This window comes from Stylophora pistillata, chromosome 3, assembly GCF_964205215.1.
Source record: "Stylophora pistillata chromosome 3, jaStyPist1.2, whole genome shotgun sequence".
In the NCBI taxonomy this organism is placed as follows: Eukaryota; Metazoa; Cnidaria; class Anthozoa; order Scleractinia; family Pocilloporidae; genus Stylophora; species Stylophora pistillata.
In genome coordinates, this window is record NC_142521.1 from 6,949,439 (window position 1) to 6,967,118 (window position 17,680).

General features: G+C 36.7%; 3 protein-coding genes across 4 annotated transcripts; 2 read left to right on the plus strand and 1 right to left on the minus strand.

The window, feature by feature from the left end:
- The first annotated feature begins 280 nt into the window (after positions 1-280).
- Positions 281-7,517, plus strand: LOC111334510 (centromere protein N). Its single transcript, XM_022940266.2, has 8 exons — positions 281-511; positions 1,092-1,148; positions 1,875-1,957; positions 2,730-2,897; positions 3,782-3,883; positions 4,530-4,602; positions 5,669-5,802; positions 6,293-7,517. The coding sequence occupies exons 1-8, from the start codon at positions 301-303 to the stop codon at positions 6,500-6,502; spliced, it is 1,038 nt and encodes a 345-aa protein (XP_022796001.2). The 5' UTR covers positions 281-300; the 3' UTR covers positions 6,503-7,517.
- LOC111334504 (ribonuclease P protein subunit p40) lies at positions 7,138-14,070 on the minus strand. 2 transcript variants are annotated; one of them, XM_088753449.1, is made up of 9 exons: positions 13,914-14,070; positions 12,098-12,245; positions 11,834-11,902; positions 11,187-11,276; positions 10,850-10,882; positions 10,411-10,536; positions 9,803-10,025; positions 9,187-9,324; positions 7,138-8,440 (listed from the first exon to the last, which is right to left on the minus strand). In XM_088753449.1, the coding sequence occupies exons 1-9, from the start codon at positions 14,031-14,033 to the stop codon at positions 8,248-8,250; spliced, it is 1,140 nt and encodes a 379-aa protein (XP_088609575.1). In that variant the 5' UTR covers positions 14,034-14,070; the 3' UTR covers positions 7,138-8,247. The 2 variants fall into 2 exon arrangements, with proteins under 2 accessions (XP_088609575.1, XP_022795993.2); XM_022940258.2 differs by lacking the exon at positions 10,850-10,882 and having other exon boundaries at positions 13,914-14,069.
- Positions 14,071-14,075: 5 nt separating this feature from the next.
- LOC111334499 (uncharacterized) lies at positions 14,076-17,478 on the plus strand. The gene is made up of 3 exons (XM_022940250.2): positions 14,076-14,408; positions 14,805-15,019; positions 16,160-17,478. The coding sequence occupies exons 1-3, from the start codon at positions 14,112-14,114 to the stop codon at positions 17,427-17,429; spliced, it is 1,782 nt and encodes a 593-aa protein (XP_022795985.2). The 5' UTR covers positions 14,076-14,111; the 3' UTR covers positions 17,430-17,478.
- The last annotated feature ends 202 nt before the right edge of the window (positions 17,479-17,680 follow it).

Sequence of the window (17,680 nt, forward strand, 5' to 3'; positions counted from 1 at the left end):
TCAGCGGTCTAAGCCTTAGGAGAACAACTACTTATCAAGTAGGGAGGTATAGGTTATCAGTTTTGCCAGGAAAGATAGCTTTATAATAAGACTAAACTTTAAAAGCCCATGGGGGTTTTTAGAAAACTTATTCTGCTACTAGTGATTTGAAAATATTGTTCCAGTAATTCATTTTTTACTTTTCTTTGTTTAGAATAAAATTTTTCCGAGTCCACCCTATCCCCTATAAGAAGTTGTTTTTCGCGGAAGCATATTTGATTGGCTAGTTCACGTTTTGGCGCTCGATTTGCAATCGCCAACATGGCGGACAACCCTCTCATCAAAGATTTGTGCAAATTATTCAAGAAATTCAACAAAGAAGAACTACTTGAGGGACTTATTAAACATGGATTTTTGAAAGATGGTGTGCTGGATACAGAAGGAACGAAGGAAAATTTCGTCAATCGCATTCTGAAGAAGTGTTTTGACAAAAATGTGACGGCCGAACATGTTGCCCTAATGGATCTAATCTGTAAGTTCGTTTCTCTTAGGTAACCTGTTGGACTGATATAAATGTTTTTTGGTTTTTATTTGATGTTAATAGATTCCATTGGTCTAAATAAGTACAAGATTTGTACTCTTAGTCTAAATCAACGGCAGAAATTAAAACAAAAATAATTATAAACTGGAACTGTGTGATCGATCAGCTGTGTGTCAATTCGAATCAAACTTTCATATTTTTGCCAATTGTTCAGTATACTGTTTTAAAGATAAGAGCTACTTTTTTAACATGAACGCATTAACACTCGATAAATGTACATATTGCAATAAATTGAAAAAAGGCTCGAAAAAAATTTAGCACTTAAAGTTTATTAAATATAAATAAGCTTATAATTTACATGGCTCCATTTCATCGATCCTAGGTTTGATTTTAATTTCTTTGTTGTACACTTATCAATGCCTTACTATACAAGAAAACAAAGGAAAACTGAAAGAAAGAAAAAGAAAAATAGGAGGTCCAATTGAGTATCTGAGGGATCCCTCGGAGCTTTTTCTGTGCACTGGAGGTTTCAGTTAATTGAGAGAGTTTATTGCATTTGGGCTTTTTTCAGATCACCAGTCTCATCCTAACTGCAAGAAATGGACTGTATACAAACTTGTAGGCTTTGGTAAGTGACAGTCTCCACAGTAACCTTTGATACTCATGTATAACAATATTTTACTCAAAGACAATCACTTATTTTTAATGACAAACCAGTCAGAAAAATGTGTTATGACCATTTAACTACAGTATAAGGTGACAGGCTAACTATACACCCAGCTATTAAAAATAGTATGGACTCCCCCCCCCACCCAAAAAAAAAAAACAACGACAACAAAAAAAAAAAAAAAACGACCGCTTGTACTGAATTTACCCAGCTACCCTATTGGCTCATCACATCTCTCTGTTCCTTGTTACTGTAGTTGAAGACCAGGAGTGCACTTTAACTGTTCAGCAACATTCTTCCAAAATATCAGTATGCACATTCTCTAAAATGTTCTCTATACATTTCCTGAGGTGAAATCAAGAGCTTCTTTTAAGTTTGTGATCATTTCCTTTATTCTCATTACCTTTAAGCAAGGCTGTACTCTGAGAAAAATGGAAGGGAGCCAGTGCTCTGAAACTGTGAAATCCAGGGTGCCCAGCGTATGCTTTTTATGAAAAAGCTAAGATTCCTGGATCGCCCAAGAGCAAAAGTAAGGTGTCAGGCGACTGGGTGCTGCTAGACCACAGCTCCACTCTAAGTTAATATTTGATTCAAGGGTGATATTTTAGGGATAACTTAGATGCTAGTTACTCTGAGAGATCAAAAGGTTAATGTTTATTCTCTGTGTGCACATACTTTACTTTTTAGATCCCAAGAAAATGCTAAATACATCAGAACCCTGGAAATTTAGGTCACAATTGAAATCCTGTCTTGGACTTTACTTCAAAGTGGTGAGTTCAGATTCTTATATATTACAATTTTATTTTGTGGAAAAATTATGTAATTCAGACCTGTTCAACTTGCATGTAGCCCTCTCCAGTTTTCTCATTCCATATCATTAAAGTTTGTACATCACTTTTCTACAAACTATATCTTGAGGTTTAAAACAGCAATCTAATCATTCAAAAGTTGTCTTCAAAATAATGTGCCTAAAATTAAACAATGGATATGATCATTTTAGTAAACTGACTGTAGTTGTGAGACCACAGCAGGCAGTTCACTATCCAGAACTGCTGTAACTGTTTATTGCAAAAAGAGAAAAAAAAGGCTGTTTGACTCAAGAAAGTGTTTCTGTGGAATGCCTACAAGAAATTATTCCAACAGATCACTAAGAGATTGAAAAAAAGAAAAGTAGGACTTACTGTTACAGTAAATGAAAAAAGGTAATAGGTTTTTTGAAAAATTTAAACTCTCTGTAGCAGTGTCTGACTAGTGTCAAGCACTTTTGAGGACAGTTTTTAAAGGTTAGGTTGTTCTTTGCAGTCTCAAAACATGGGCAATGTTGCAATCTCACGAATAAAATGTTTAGGGGTAGTCAGATAAACATATAATATTTGAAGTGTAACTCTTTTACCGTCTGAACTTCCTGATTTTATCCCTTTGTGGGTGTGACATTCCTTTTTAAGATCATGATTTTAAACTCTATAAATGCCTTTGATACAAGTGATTTAGTGGATATGCATTGTATGAGCAGGTGATAAATATTTTAAACCCTTTTTAAAGGAAATTTATGTTCATCTCTGGAGAAATGGGTTATGGACAAGAATTCAATTCTGTAATAGATCCTCCACCAGTTTGCTCAGCAACAATGTGTTCATCATCTACTATCCTAACTCTGAATATGTCTTCATGTCCACCATTAAAGCAGCCCACAAACAGTATATTTTCCAGGTAAATTGTACTTTTCATCTCTTACGTGTCATTTATGTGTCTTACAGTCGATGACAAAAGAATTAACTAGCCCTTAAGTTCCAAGATCCAATTAGTATCTCTCCCAACTGAATGCCATACATTTTCTTGTAAATTAGATAGGAGAATTTGGTGTTATGATAGAACACCCTCTGGTTGATATTCCAGGGTTCGCACACGTCTTGAAAACCCTTGAAAACCCTTCAAATTCAGGAGGCCGATTTCAAGGCCTTGAAAGTACTCAAATTCCATTTTGGGTCCTTGAAAGTCCTTGATTTTTTATTGTACAACATCCAAAAATATCTGCTTTTGTTTTGCACCATCAGTAAACCCAAAACATAGATGTTAACAGAAACATTTTTCTTGGTTTTGAGGTAAAATTGTCATAACAAAAAGTCCTTGAAATTTCTAAGTAGGGTCCTGGAAAGTCCTTGAAAAGTCCTTGAATCTTTGGCCTGAAAAAGTGTATGAACCCTGAATTTATTATTCGCTTGTTTATTCTCATTACTCAATAGCAAGATAACATATTTGAATCACAAGGAGGTATTACAAGTTAATCACTTCTGGGGATGTAAGGGTTAGCTTTCTGTGGGGGTTTGCAGGGCTGCTTATTAAAACATGCTCTTTCCAAGGTTCATGACATTGTGTAGATGGACTAATACACGTACGTACTCAGTAGTCAATCTGATAGTCAGTCAGTAGTCCCGCGATGGTCAACTACTTATTGGCTAATGATACACTAAAATTTAATTTCATAACCTTTTGGGTTGGTGGCCTACTGCCAGAATCATAAAGGCAGTTTGTTCATAAACACTTTCTCAAAAACCCTAATTCATGGGTGGTTTATTACCAATGTTTGCACACAGACTCTGTCAACTCTACTGCACAGTCAGACTCTGGAAGAGGTAAAGTTGTCAGGAAGGGATGTGCCCTCACTCAAGGAACTTGTGCTAAATAAAAGCAGCCAGGTAAGTCTAACTACATTAAAATATATGAACTCAAGGTAATTTGTCAAAGAGTGGTTTGGGTATCTGGCTTCAATCTGGTAATATGAGGTTAGGCCCTCCTTCCCTCTCATCAACTCATGTAATTTGTTGCCACTCGATCCATGTCTAGCTTCAGTTTGTGCATTTTAGATGGCTTCCTGGGCTGCCTCTTGTCAGTCTTGATAATAATCACTTTAAATTATGTTACTTTATTCTCAATTAATTTTTTGTTTCCCTGTTTGCATTTCAAGTATGTGAAGCCAATAACAATCAATTACAGTCATTGTAGCTAATCAGGGACTTTTTGAAAGGGAGAATCAAAATGAATTCTCAACCTGACCAACCCACCCCCACACCCCCCTCCAATCGCATTCATACATTTCTATTAGAAAAAAAAAACAGACAAACAAACAAACAATCAGCCAGTTGAATAGTAATATTCAATTTTGTTGTCATAATTTTTTTGTTGGACAAGTAATAAAAACCACCCACCCGTATGACAAGGGTTGGGGAAGTCTAGACCCTCCCTTCTAGATCTGCCACTCAGTTTTATGGGATTGAAGTTTTGTACGCAAATTCTATATTTCATAATTGAGAGCTGACAAGACAGCTTTCTGGTCTCTTGAAGGGAGTCTTAAGTAAGTACAGATTGAATCAGGTGGATGGAAACCCTCTCAGTAGAAAGAGAAAGAGAGAGAAAGGTAAGGGAATGACAGATCTGATATATTTTAGTTTTTTTTTTTTAACATGAATGTGAATTGATAGGAACAATGTGAGATCAGTACATAGAGTAAGTCTCCAGGACCCTTGTGGTTTTCATTTTTTATGCAGAGTGACCAGTTAGTACCGGGGTAACTACACTTTTGCTATAGTGAGACGATCAAGTGAGGTTGTAAATAGTAGCCGGTAGCTAGAAAAAATTCCTACTTGGTTAAATAGCCAGGTCATAGAAAGAAAGGAAAAAAAAACTTCCACCTCCTTCTACTTGAACTGTCATGTCAGAAGGCAGCCTACATTTACTCAAAACTTTCTAACAACCATCCTTCTGATGAGACGTGTATAAAATTGTTAACCCCTCAAACAAGCTGATGTTTAATTTGCCCTCATACGAAAGAAGCGTAAGAGTTGCTCGAGGCGATAGCCGAGAGCGACTCTAGCTTCTTGAGTGCTTAGCAAACCTCCCAAGTGCATCCATAACTCAATAGTGTACGCTGAGGTGTTTACCATTTGTTTTATAACATAACATTAACACATTGTAGCTAAAGAGTTCCCTTTTATTTAACAAATCTTACGTGACCAGAAAAAAACAAGCGCACGCGGAAAAATAGTCTTTGCATTTGCTCACATCAGCAGCGTACACCCATGGGCAAATGGGGGACGCTAAATTGACCAATCAGAGCGCGTGCTTTACCTTGGTTATGTTATAAGAGCCTTTCTCCCACCACAGAGTTTCTTTGTATTGTTTAATCTGTGCAAAGCAAATCATTCCGTATCAATGGGACATTTAGTTCACCCAAGCAAAGATGAATGTCCCATTGATGTCTGCTACATTTACATGGCACCAAAGTTGAGTTGAGATTAATGATCATAAAAATACTTTTCTCTGAACATGAACCTTGTTGAGTCAAGTGTAAACTGTGTACTTCCAGAAGTGACGGACTTAAAAGGAGGTCTATGTGTCCTCTTAAGCAGGTGTAAGTTGTAGTTGGAACACGTTTGGATTTAAATGAAAGCAATTTATTGTCTTATGTTTCGTGTTAAATCCAGATAGAAAACTGGAAGTTTTACAAAGTCAGGAAATCACAAGTGAGAACTGGGCAGAGGAGCAAAAAAGACAGCAATTAATAGATGGTGCATTTGGCACAAATCTACAGCCTAAGTTAGAAAGGATAGAGTTTAAGGTTGGTCTCAGGGTAATATTTATTAAATTAAATTTTTTGAAATCTCATGAATCAAGCAGTGTACTTGAACTTTAAGAATCAATGACAATTCCATACTTATAAAAAGTACACCAGATTAACAAGTTCTGCAAAATCATGATCATTTAATAATATTGATGTTGGTATCAGCTGATATTCTTGGAACAGTTTCCCTATTAAAATGTGTCAGTTTGAAGGTGTCAAAGTAGGGTTTTCTGGTTTCTGTTAGAATTTATTATGAAAAGTAATTCAACCACATTTTAAGTGTGATTTGCTCTTTGGACAAAATGTTACCTGATTCTATTCACCTTTAGATTTTAAATATTTTCAATTTCCTCCTTGCAGTATACATCTTATTTTCTACATGCTAGTTCTTTCATTTATTTGTTATTTAATGCATGCATTTATCATTCAGTCAGAAACTACCAATATTATAAATCAACCCTGATTTTCCTTTTAATTCACTTTTAAGATGCAGACAAGGCTACGCAGCAGACAACAATTCCCTCAGCTTATCAGTCCAATCTCATGCAATGTCAGGTTTGAAGGATCCAGTGTTCTAGAAGGCATCAAAAATCTTGGATCACAGAGTTTTGTTGACATACCACTGCCATCTTATCTGACTAATCTGCATTCTCTATCAAGGAACTCACTTTTGCTAAAAGAAAAGAAAACTACATAAAAACAATGTTTGGAGGACAGTAGCAATTAAGAGTCTAATGATAGAATTAAATGCTAAGGTTTGAAATGCATCTTTTCATGTTGTTTTAAAACAACAACAAATTTAAAACAACTGTGTTACTTTTGAAATTTTCCGAGTTACTTTATGATCACTTTTATTTTTATAAGAATTATTTCTTTTTCTTTTAAAGTATGAATCCAAGCTATTTTTTACAGTGAATCTTATAAATGTAGTTTTAGTAAATTATTTCAATTTTAATTTAATTTTTTTCTTTTGCAAATAACCATTTTTAACATGAATAGTTTACAAATGATGATTGTATTTTTAAACTTGGCTTGTCAAACAATTGATTTTGGATTTGGAAATATATTAAATAGCGTAAATCAACTGTTTGAAATAGAATGTTGTTGTTTATTCCAAGGAGAAGAACATTTCTGTAGATAATTCTGAGTATAGGCAAAGTTTGAATGGTACCAGGCCTTTTGGGTATTTGTAAACATCATCATTCAACATCAAAGTTGAATTGCCCTTCCACAGGTATGGAGCTTAACTTGTTAGAGTGAGAAATCTTGTCTCTGACATCCAGGCCTGTGAGTTACATTTCAACCCTCATTTCAATTACATACAATGTAACGTCATCTTCAATTCATTTAATATACGTTAACAAGCAACACTTTGCCTCAAGAAATAAATCATAGTTACTGTTACAGTAATGTCCATTAAATATCAGACAAAAGTTTATTATTGTCTGTTCTATAAACAAGACAGGCCTGAAAAAAAATTTTTGTCCACAACCAGCTCATTTATCAAGCTACTGAGTACATTTTCAAGTTGTTGTTTTCACCTGACAAAAGGCAAAATTAATGTGGTTGAATCTCAAAAAAAGATTTCCAAGGAAGATGACGTTGTTTATTCTAGGTATTTTGACTGCACTGTCTTCTAATTGCTTTCTGGATCAGAAACCAAACTGTTCCATTCTTTAGTTTCAAATTAAACATTTTTCCGATTACCAGTTGTTATTTGCAGACTTCTTTTTCCTTTCTAATATCTATTTTAAATAAATATGTAATACCTGACATAAAATCAAACGGTTCTGGATGGTCCAAGACATGTAAGTGTTGATATACAGTACAACTGTCTGGCAAGGCTGCTCTGCTAGAAAAAGTTTGAGGAGGAGGCTAACTAATCCATGAAGGCAGACTTTGCACTTGCTAACACTGTTGGAAGTGATTTGGGCCTTCAACTTTGTTAAGAGGCTCTGGTTTGGAAATGTGTAAAGCCAGTTTACGAGCCAAGTGGCTGATCAGGCCAGCGCTTAAATCCAGTTTCTGTAGCATGAAGCAACTAGGAGTATTTCTACTCCCCCCCCCCCCCCTTGCAGATGGAATGCCAGTCCGTTGTAGGGTTACCACCCAGCATTAACTTTGCTGGTACCCATTTAAACACATGGGTGAAGAGAGGCACTGTGAGAGTAAACTGTCTTGCCTAAGAACACAACACAATGCAAATACATGTGTCAAAATTGCCCGGTCTGAATTACTACCTACTCACAGCAAGTGGCAAAAAGAATATTTTGTTGGATTGGGCAAATGCCAGCGCCTCACTTGTACTGGTCTACATGCCAACTGGAGTAATCCGTGAATGATGAAACCAATGCCAACAGTGAGTATACATGTAATTGAGAATAATCATGGGTAATGACAAATTTCTTGTTACGTCACCCAGTACTTCAGCCACATAACAGCTTATAAACCAACATCCTGACCACCCATAGCTGTATAGAGCCAGTACTGATCACTGGGAAACACCACAAAGGTGTACAAGTTCTCTCCACTGACAAAGTGTCCATGTTCTTTCTGTTTCCATGTGACTGGACAGTCAGTAAATCCCCACACAGTCACTGATACCCAAGGAAGTTCAGCTGTCTTTAGAAGGTTTCTGTAGGAGAAAATTTAATATTAAGTGATTTTTACCTATTAAAAAAGAGCCCTCTTCATGCAAGCCCTCTCAATGCGACTGGAGAGATCTCCATTTTCTAACTCCCAGAAGTGATTAACATGCAACTTCTCCCAATGATATCCACACATTATCTACCACACAGATAATAAGAGCACTCAAAATTTTCAGGAGGAAGTTATCTTGATCTAATATCAAATTCTTGTAACTAATTAACCAGGAAATGTGTAACACCAAAGGGGAGAATTAAAAATCCGACCTTGGAAGTTGAGGGATTACTAAAATTTTGATGTCTTCAAATGAGAAGGAGTGTCAGTCCACTAATGGGTCCAGCAATGTTCACCCTGGTAACAGTCCTGAAATCTCCTATATGAACAGAAATTGGGCTCAGATCTTAGCTAATTATCCACACTAAGATTTCTCAGATGAACAGATGTAAGTGGTACCTGCAAACTGTTAGGAGAATTCTTGCCATAGAATAGCTTCCCATCTAGGAAAGGTTAAACTTTACCCCCATGTGGATGATGTTAAAGAAATGGGGTATTTAATGTATATATTGTCCTCATTACATACACGTAGTATAGTTTTTACTCCAGCTATTGCAGTGCTGAATGAGTCAGTTCACAAGTAACAAAAGTTTACTTTTAATTCCAGCATTGAGAATGGTAACTTGTTAGTTTTAAATATTTATCCACTTTCCAACATTTGCTCTATAGTTATGAGCTTACCTTACAGTCTGTATTATTGTTAAAATGCTTTTGCTTGTAATCATTCCAGTCCAGCGGCATGTAATCAGTTGTTTCATGTTGCGGGATGGTTCTGGACATGTTAATGTTGATATATAGCTGTCTGAAGAGGCTGCTGAGCTGGGAAAAAGTTTGAGGAAAAGGTTGAATCACATTTAATCAAAGCTGTTATAGAATGTAAGAGTAATAGGTATGAAAGAAACAGTTACTTAATACACTATGCATTTATATGCTTACTTTGGTTTTTGTTTATAATTTGATGGTTCCTTACTACTAAACTCCATGGAAGATCTTGTTATTTTTTGGAAAGTTAAAAGGAAGTATTAGTCAGATAATAGTTACAAGTTATTTTCAATTGTAATTAAGTCAATGACAAAATAATTATGCACTGCACCCTTAGGTTGTGACCACAAACATCAGTCAGAGTGTCCAATTTATTACTGGATGTGTAGGCAAATATAAAAAGTAGCAAAGTCAAAACAGTTAATGATGAGTATTAGATCTCAGCTGTCCAACGAATGACTATAAATTTTATATCTGTAAAAATGAAAGGATAGATCAGCCTAGTGAAAGCTAAGAGCAAATAGCTGTTGATTACCAATCCACTCCACAAGTAACACATCCAAGCCATTCAAAAAATGACATACAGTCACAAACATCATTCTCTGTGCTGGTGCTATCTTCTGTGAAACTTGACTTGTCAAAGCTTATCTTTGGAGCTTTCTGATGGTTCTGAACTTTTTTCATATCCTCTGTATTTGGCAACATCTGGCCACAAAATGAGCTGAAGAAAGAGTGGAGTTTACTCGTTGATACCTGACCTAAGATAGGTATTAAAATTGGTTAAAACAAGGTTAACCCTCAGCATTTTATCAGAATTCTCTGACAGATTTAATAACACACCAACCATTTAATAATATGCTACTTGGTGGAGAGAGGCACTGTAAAAGTAAAGTATGTTTCTTGCCTTAAACAAAACACAACAATGCAGCAGCCAGGGCTCGCAGGGTAACCCTTAAACTGCTTCATCTTCCAGGGTGTCTCTCACTTGAGACAATTGAAACCGAGGACCAGATGAATGGCATGTAGCTCTCAGGTCATCATTTCAACATAGGCTTCAGTTTAACGTCCCATATACGCAAGAGTAGGCTTCAGTTTAACGTCCCATATACGCAAGAGTTTAACTTGCAGTATGTCATTACCTACCTTCATTTGTCCAACTCATGAGAAACTTGAATTTTAAAGGCAGGTTGTCCTTTAAACACCATCTGACTCTGTCATAGATCTTTTTTCCAGGAACAAAATTTGATGAAGCCAGATTAATCTCTATATCTGAATTCAAAACAAATAAAATTTTGCACCATCCCACAGAGTTCAAAAGTTTTAAATTAATAAAAGTATCTTGTCCTAAAATTATAACTCCAAGACTAAATTTCCAGGTCCTGCATGTCCTGTTTTTTTTTTTTTTTTTTTTCCAAAGTCACACAAACCTCACCAAAGTTAATCTGCCATGCTAATAATAAAAATCCCATAAACCTTTGTACATCAGGTGCAGTTGTGTAAATGATACTGAAAGTACACTACACTGAGTTCATGAACTAATTCATTTTAATTATATATAATTATAAAAAAAGCTCAATTGTACCATCATGGATCTTGATTTGTTCTTCTTTATGATCTACTAGAGGAGTCAGAAAGTTATACACAAGGCATGACTTCACCTTGAACAATATCCTTTTGCTTCATTAAAAAAAAATAGAGCAAATGAATTCCATGTTGCCGCAGGTCTGTTCAGTAATTGATCACAGAAGACTTCCTCACTGTGACTTGGCCACACCTTGTCTGCCACATTTTTATGTCAGACTGCAATGTGTTACTGAACAGACATGCAGCAATAATATGGAATTGTTTGAATAAATTGATTACAGTTTGTCAGTAACTGGTTTTCAAGTAATGAATGTGAGTATAGGGACTGTACTTACTGAATCTGTGTTTCTTTTGGAACACTGATGGTTTCCCTGTGAGACCCAACTGCTCATACATGTCTTTGTCCAAAGAAAGAATGAGGACTCCTATATGATTCACCAAGAAGTAAGATATAAATTAATATCATGTATTATTTTTTTATAACTCATTGGTATAGACTCCACTAATTCTCTCTTTATATCATAAGTGCAACTGTGACCCTTATCACAAGCACCTCCCTATTGTGATCACCTTTCTTGCTTCTGATATATAAATTTAAAAACCAGTCTGAAATCTTATCTTATTCTACTAGTAGGCTTAATATACCAGGCTCCTAGTAAGTGGAAATGATGGAAAAATAGAGAGGGAGGAATAAAATAGAGGGTGAAACATTAAGAACCTGTCATTCCTAGTTTTCCTCTGTTTCATCAGAGCAAGAGCCACTGTCGGGCTCCATCTCAGTGACCAGATGATAAATTAAAAAGGACCCAATTTTTCCCAGCTGGCTACTCATTTTACTGATGGAATTCAGCTGAGTGGTCAACTTGGCCACGTCCACTTTATCAATACTACTATGAACTAATGTGAAAATCCACACCTTTTCAAACAGTTACAAATTATCAGCTTAGGGTTGCTAGGTCTGACCCATATGCCACATTCTTACCAGCTGGAAGGACTGCTGCACAGTTGCCTGCATCAATGTGTGTTTCCCAGCTAAGTGCAATAAACTGGCCTGTGAAACAAATTCAAACGTTCACAAAATAGTAACTAAAAATTCACTACTAACTATTTTGATACAGATGCACAAAATGTGTTACACAGTTAGATACGTTTTTCTGAAAAATAAACTGCCTGAAGGGCAAGTCCAAAACAGCTGTTTAAATATCATGAAAAAATTAATTTAAACAAGAAGGCTTCAGAAAATTACCATTTTGTAGAAATGTCTTGATAAACTCCACTTCTGTGAAGACATGCACGGGTAGGTCAATCAAACAATAAGAATCCTGAGATGGTGAAATGTTCTGAAAACACTGTGTAACATTCTCAAGTAAACAATCTGGTACAGTTATCTCCACCTGCAAATACAAAGGAAATCAAAACTGAGCATCAATTTAATAAAAGAAAGGCTAAAAATATCATTTTAAAGATTGATTAATTGACTGACTGATTGATTGATTAATTCATAAACCTTTGAACCCCAGGTGATTAGCCTCCAGTTTCTCTGAATACACTAAGGTATCACTGCTAAATAAAATACTAGGCTTGTGAGAATTACAGGAATGATGGTAAACTTGAAAAAGTCGTTATTTTCAACTAAATTCTCCTTGTCAGTGCTACAAGAAATGCATAGACAGGGCCGTAGCTAGCATGAGGCAAGGTGAGGTAATTACCTTGTCTTGATTGTGGCCTTTTTTTTTTTTTTGAAAATTGACTTTTCTGAAGAAAAATGCCATGGAAAATGCTTAAAAGAGCATTTCTGAGCCTCTAGATTTCAAATTTTCTGGGGGAGCATGCCCCAGACCCCCCTAGCAGCCCACACCTTCAGTGCTCAAAACTTGCTTAATTCATCTTCAAGTTGGAAGTCTGGCTACAGCCCTGATAGAGAACAGTATGGGGAATATACATACTGATGTTAGGGTGCAAAGGGTTAAAGTGCACCTAAACCCAAAATTTTTTTTTCGCTTAACAAAATAAGCTTATTTTTTGGAGTATTTCTGTGCAAAAATTTTTTAATTTGCTCAAATCTTTAATTTTCTATGCCCAGTCAAAATACGGAAAATTGGCCGCCATCTTGCCCCACGACCGAGTTTAAAGAAGAATGGCTCTAGTGGGTAATGTGACATCAAATCGAGAACACGAAAGTCTGCATCTCACACATTTTCACTTGTTTGGGAAGATTGTCGTTGATATTGTCCGAAATATGCCGACTAGGTGTGTTGTATGAAGAATGTATGAAGCGCGATACCCTCTTGCAAATTTCGCACGTTGCTACATCCTTCTACAACACACTTAGTCGGCATATTTTCGGACAATTATCGACTACAACCTTCCCAAACAAGTGAAAATGTGTGAAATGCAGACTTTCGTGTTCTCGATTTGACGTCACATTACCCACTAGAGCCATTCCTCTTTAAACTCGGTCGTGGGGCAAGATGGTGGCCGATTTTCCGTATTTTGACTGGGCATAGAAAATTGAAGATTTGATCAAATAAAAAAATTTTTGCACAGAAATACTCAAAAAAATAAGCTTACTTCGTTAAGCGAAAAAAATTTTTTGGGTGTAGGTGCACTTTAATAAGTAACTGTCTGATCAGCTGATCAATCAATCAATTAAAAAGTTTTTCACCAGAAGACAGAGGTTCAAAGAGAAAATGACAGGGTAGGTTAGAGAGGGATGATATGGGGGTAGGGACCTAGAGGTGCCAAATCCTAAGTACCCTGGGTAAAAATTTCCACGTAAAAGATACATCAGAATACTCAAAATCATAGCCTAAAAAAATTATGAATAAAAATTTTCTTCCGCAGGCTGCCAACACAAAGTCTATTTACAGTTTATCTGGGCAAACTAATTGTTTTTATTAACTAGTTCTGTAAGATTTTTATACATAAATAGGAGACCCTTGATATAGGGCCAACCTCTGGGTTTCCTTTTTCTTAATAACTATGTATTTGCATGTTGTTCTGAAATAAAGTATTGTATTAAAAGAGACGTTTGCGTCCAATTAAATAAAATATGAACAAACCGCATGATTGAAGGGATGTTCTTCTATGTGTCGTTTGAATGTTTCCTTTTCATCGCGGAAGGAACACTTATCAATCGTCAGTCTCCTCTTTGGCGTGCTAAAAGTTAATCCGTCCGCCATATTGACGACCGAGTCTTTTGCGGGGTCTGGTTCGGTTCATCACCAGTTCCTACTCAGCTATCAACAGTTGAAAAAAACATGGCGACTCTTGTGGAAGAAGTTTGTCCTTCGGTGGAAGCCCTTATTCGGAAGGAAGATGCTGCTTTTTTCCCCTGTCCTATTGAGGGGTGTTCCAGAGAGTTTCAAAATCGTCCATGCCTAAGGATGCACCTCATCAAGACTCATGGCACTGCGCCGAATAGCAAAGAAAAGAAGCTTTTTACCCGTGGTCAGGGAAAGAGTCAAGTTGAAAAACATTTTTACTGTCCAGTTAAACATTGTGTGCGAGGACAAGGTACTAAAAGACCTTTCCCACGGATGTCTCAGCTGAAACAGGTAATCAAAACAATTGATCATAACTACTATGAGGAGAAATTAAGCAATATACACTAACCGACACAGGTGAAAGATTTGAATTGGTGGCTTTTGCGAAATAAATTAGCTACAGCTATGTCCGCTGTGTGCATCTTAACCCTTTTCTCCCACGAGTGACCAAGACAGAATTTCTCCTTAAAATGTCAATACAAAATCCAGCAGACAAGGGACAAGATTTAAAGAAAAACATCAATTAGGGGATTATTAGTTGATCCAATACTAAATTCTCTGAGCTGACATTATAAGAATTGTATGACAGACGGTAAGGAGAATTGTTGATGAGATTTAGGGGGTGAAAGGGTTGGAAACATTTGTGTGTATTGAGTTCCCTACAATTTTTTCTCATTCATCAAACAGCATTACATGACAGTACATGCAGAGAAAACAAATGTTTGCAGCAAGTGTGGTAAAGGCTTTGGTTTGTCTGATGCTTGTAAACGGCATGAACTCAAGTGTGGGCAGTTGTTCACATGCTCATGTGGGTGTCCTTATACCACAATTGAAGCACTCCTCACCCATGCACGGCGTCAGATGCACCAAGTGCCAGAAGAATACAAAACCAAGGCAGCAAGGTTAGTAGTGTCCTTCATTTTTAGGGAATGTCTCTAAGATCTTTTAGTTTCGTAAAGAAATGAAGCAGTTGAGAAATTTGGCAGGCACTCAAGAAAGTACAGAGTTGCTATCAGGCAGATTATAGGCAACTTAACCCTTAAACTCCCATGATTGACCAAGACAGATTTTCTCCTTACAATATCAATACAATATCAAGCAGACAAGTGATGAGAATAAAGAAAAAAGGGATTGTTAGTTGATCCAATACCAAGTCCTTCAAATTTGCATTTTTAGAATTGTAGAGCAGAAAGTAAGGAGAATTAATATATAGATTTAGCCAAGCCTAAAAGCGGAGCTCCCAAGTTCGTAATATTAATGATAACATAAAAGATGTGCATTTTCCAAGACTTGCCTGAGTCACCCCTCCCTTCATTTTAATATTCTCCCCTACCATACCCGTGCAATCTGAGGGCACGTACATACATATGTACACTCGGTCAGTCACGTGACAACCAAACGAAGTGGTTGACCATATTCCATTGGTATGGGGCTCTGCCACACGTGCGCAAAGCGTGCGTGGGAGTCCTGCTATTAAGAGGATCTTGGTGGTGAAAGGGTTAATGTATCATTTTTTCTCCCTGAACTTCCCATGTGTTCAATGAACATGTGCTTTTACACCAACCAACTGTTTACCCTTTAACTCTCACAAGTGACCAAGACAGAGTTTCTCTTTACAATGTCAGTACAATATCAAGCAGACAAGTGATGAGAATATAGCAAAATATAAGTTAGGGTAATTTTATTAGTTGATCCAAAACCAAATTCTCAGAATTAACATCATAATCATTGTATGGTAGACGGTAAGGAGAATTTCTAAATACAATTCCTGGAGTGAAAGGGTTAAATGAAATGTGTATATATATGTTGTAGTTCAATTTTATCCTTGGTTCAAATCTAATTTTCCTTTGTTCTCTGTCATGTTAATGTATGATTAATGAGTTTGAAACAAAGGAAAATAAAATTTGAACCAAGGATAAAATTGAACTACAGCATATACACTTAGCTTGAAAATTAGATACCTGTAAGAATACATTCTGTTTTATTACTACACTTGGTGTAAGGTAAGATGACCTTAATTTTCTTTTCATATCTATTTTTAGCACAAAATCTCCAGTACCTGCACCAGCATTTGCTGTACTTGTTGTTAAACCTGCAACCTCAATACCATGTGTAGGAATTAACTCTGGAAAGAAAGACAGTCCAGGAAATCAGGCTGCAAAACTTCAGCCAATCCTACCTAAACCTGGCCCAGTCACAGCCTTAGAAATCGGTAGAGGCTCTTTCAGTTCTTCAAGAAAAAGAGCAGTTAATAAGTCCGTGCAAACACAGCCTCCTTGCGATGTGCACAGTATGTGTACCCAAACACCCAGTTGTCCAGTGAGTATGGATCAAGGGTGTGATTCATACACACAGACTCTTCCACCAACTGCAGGCCAACAGTTTCAGTTTAACAATGTTGATGGGAATCTAGGAATTGGTTTCAATAACCAATCTTCTGTTGGGACTCAAGTTGCCGTGTTGACAGACCACTGTGACTTTGGCGTTGGCACTGATGAAAGTTTCCTGGCACAGTTAGGCTTAGCTGGTAGTAGTAGTAGTCAACCATTTGGGTTTGCAGAAAGGATTCCACAAGATTCCCAGGTTCAACCTCTTCCTCCCTATAGTTCTTTTGTTACAGGGCAACAAAGATCAGGGTTTGTTTCCACAAATGAGAACTCAATGCAGACTCTTACCATTGATCCACTGTGTTTGAATATCCAAACACAGACAAATATTACAAGCTCAGACTTTGGTCTTTGTGACCTCCGACCATTAACTAGCTCACAAACTCAGACAAGTGGCTTGGAGCAAGTTCCTCTAGAGGATAACGAAACACAGACATTGATTTCCTTCCTGGGTATTGATGCAAATAGCTCTATTGATTCTGGAACACAAACTCAAAACCTTCTCAATGATTTATTTGACTCTGAAGACATTGAGCTGACAGAGTCGCAGACCCAAACATGGTTTAACGACTACTCAACAGTCACTTCACCAGGTCTTGAAAACAGTGGGCAGGAGTTTGTGTACAAAGCTCTTGAAGACTTGGTTGACATACATACTCAAACATCCATAGTAATGTCAGACTTCACCGAGCTGGCTGATGACACTGTTCTTGCAAACTCACAAACTCAAACATTGCAGAGTGACTTGGACTGTTCCAGTTTATTGTCATCCAGTGTTCAGACAGATTCACACTGTGTACACACATCACGCATGTATGAACAGTGCAGCAGTTGTTCTGTCACCTCCACAGGTTGTCAAACACAAACCTGTTCAAGTGTTGTTGATCACAGTTGTCTGATGTCCAGTGTTGAAACTCAGACATAGTGGTTTGTAGCATACTGTACCTTTAATGCAATAAAATTGCAAAATAAAATAGATCTGTTTCTGTGGGTTATATTATTAATTCTTCAACTCCCAAGATCTGATTGTTAATTTCTTTCCTCTAGCTGCTACACAATTTCTTCTACATTAGTCACAAGAATTTGTTGTTACATTATGTCAACTTTTACCTGATAAGTGTGAGTATTCTCATTACCTGTTTACTGGAGCATGTATGGATATCATAGGGAGAAGGT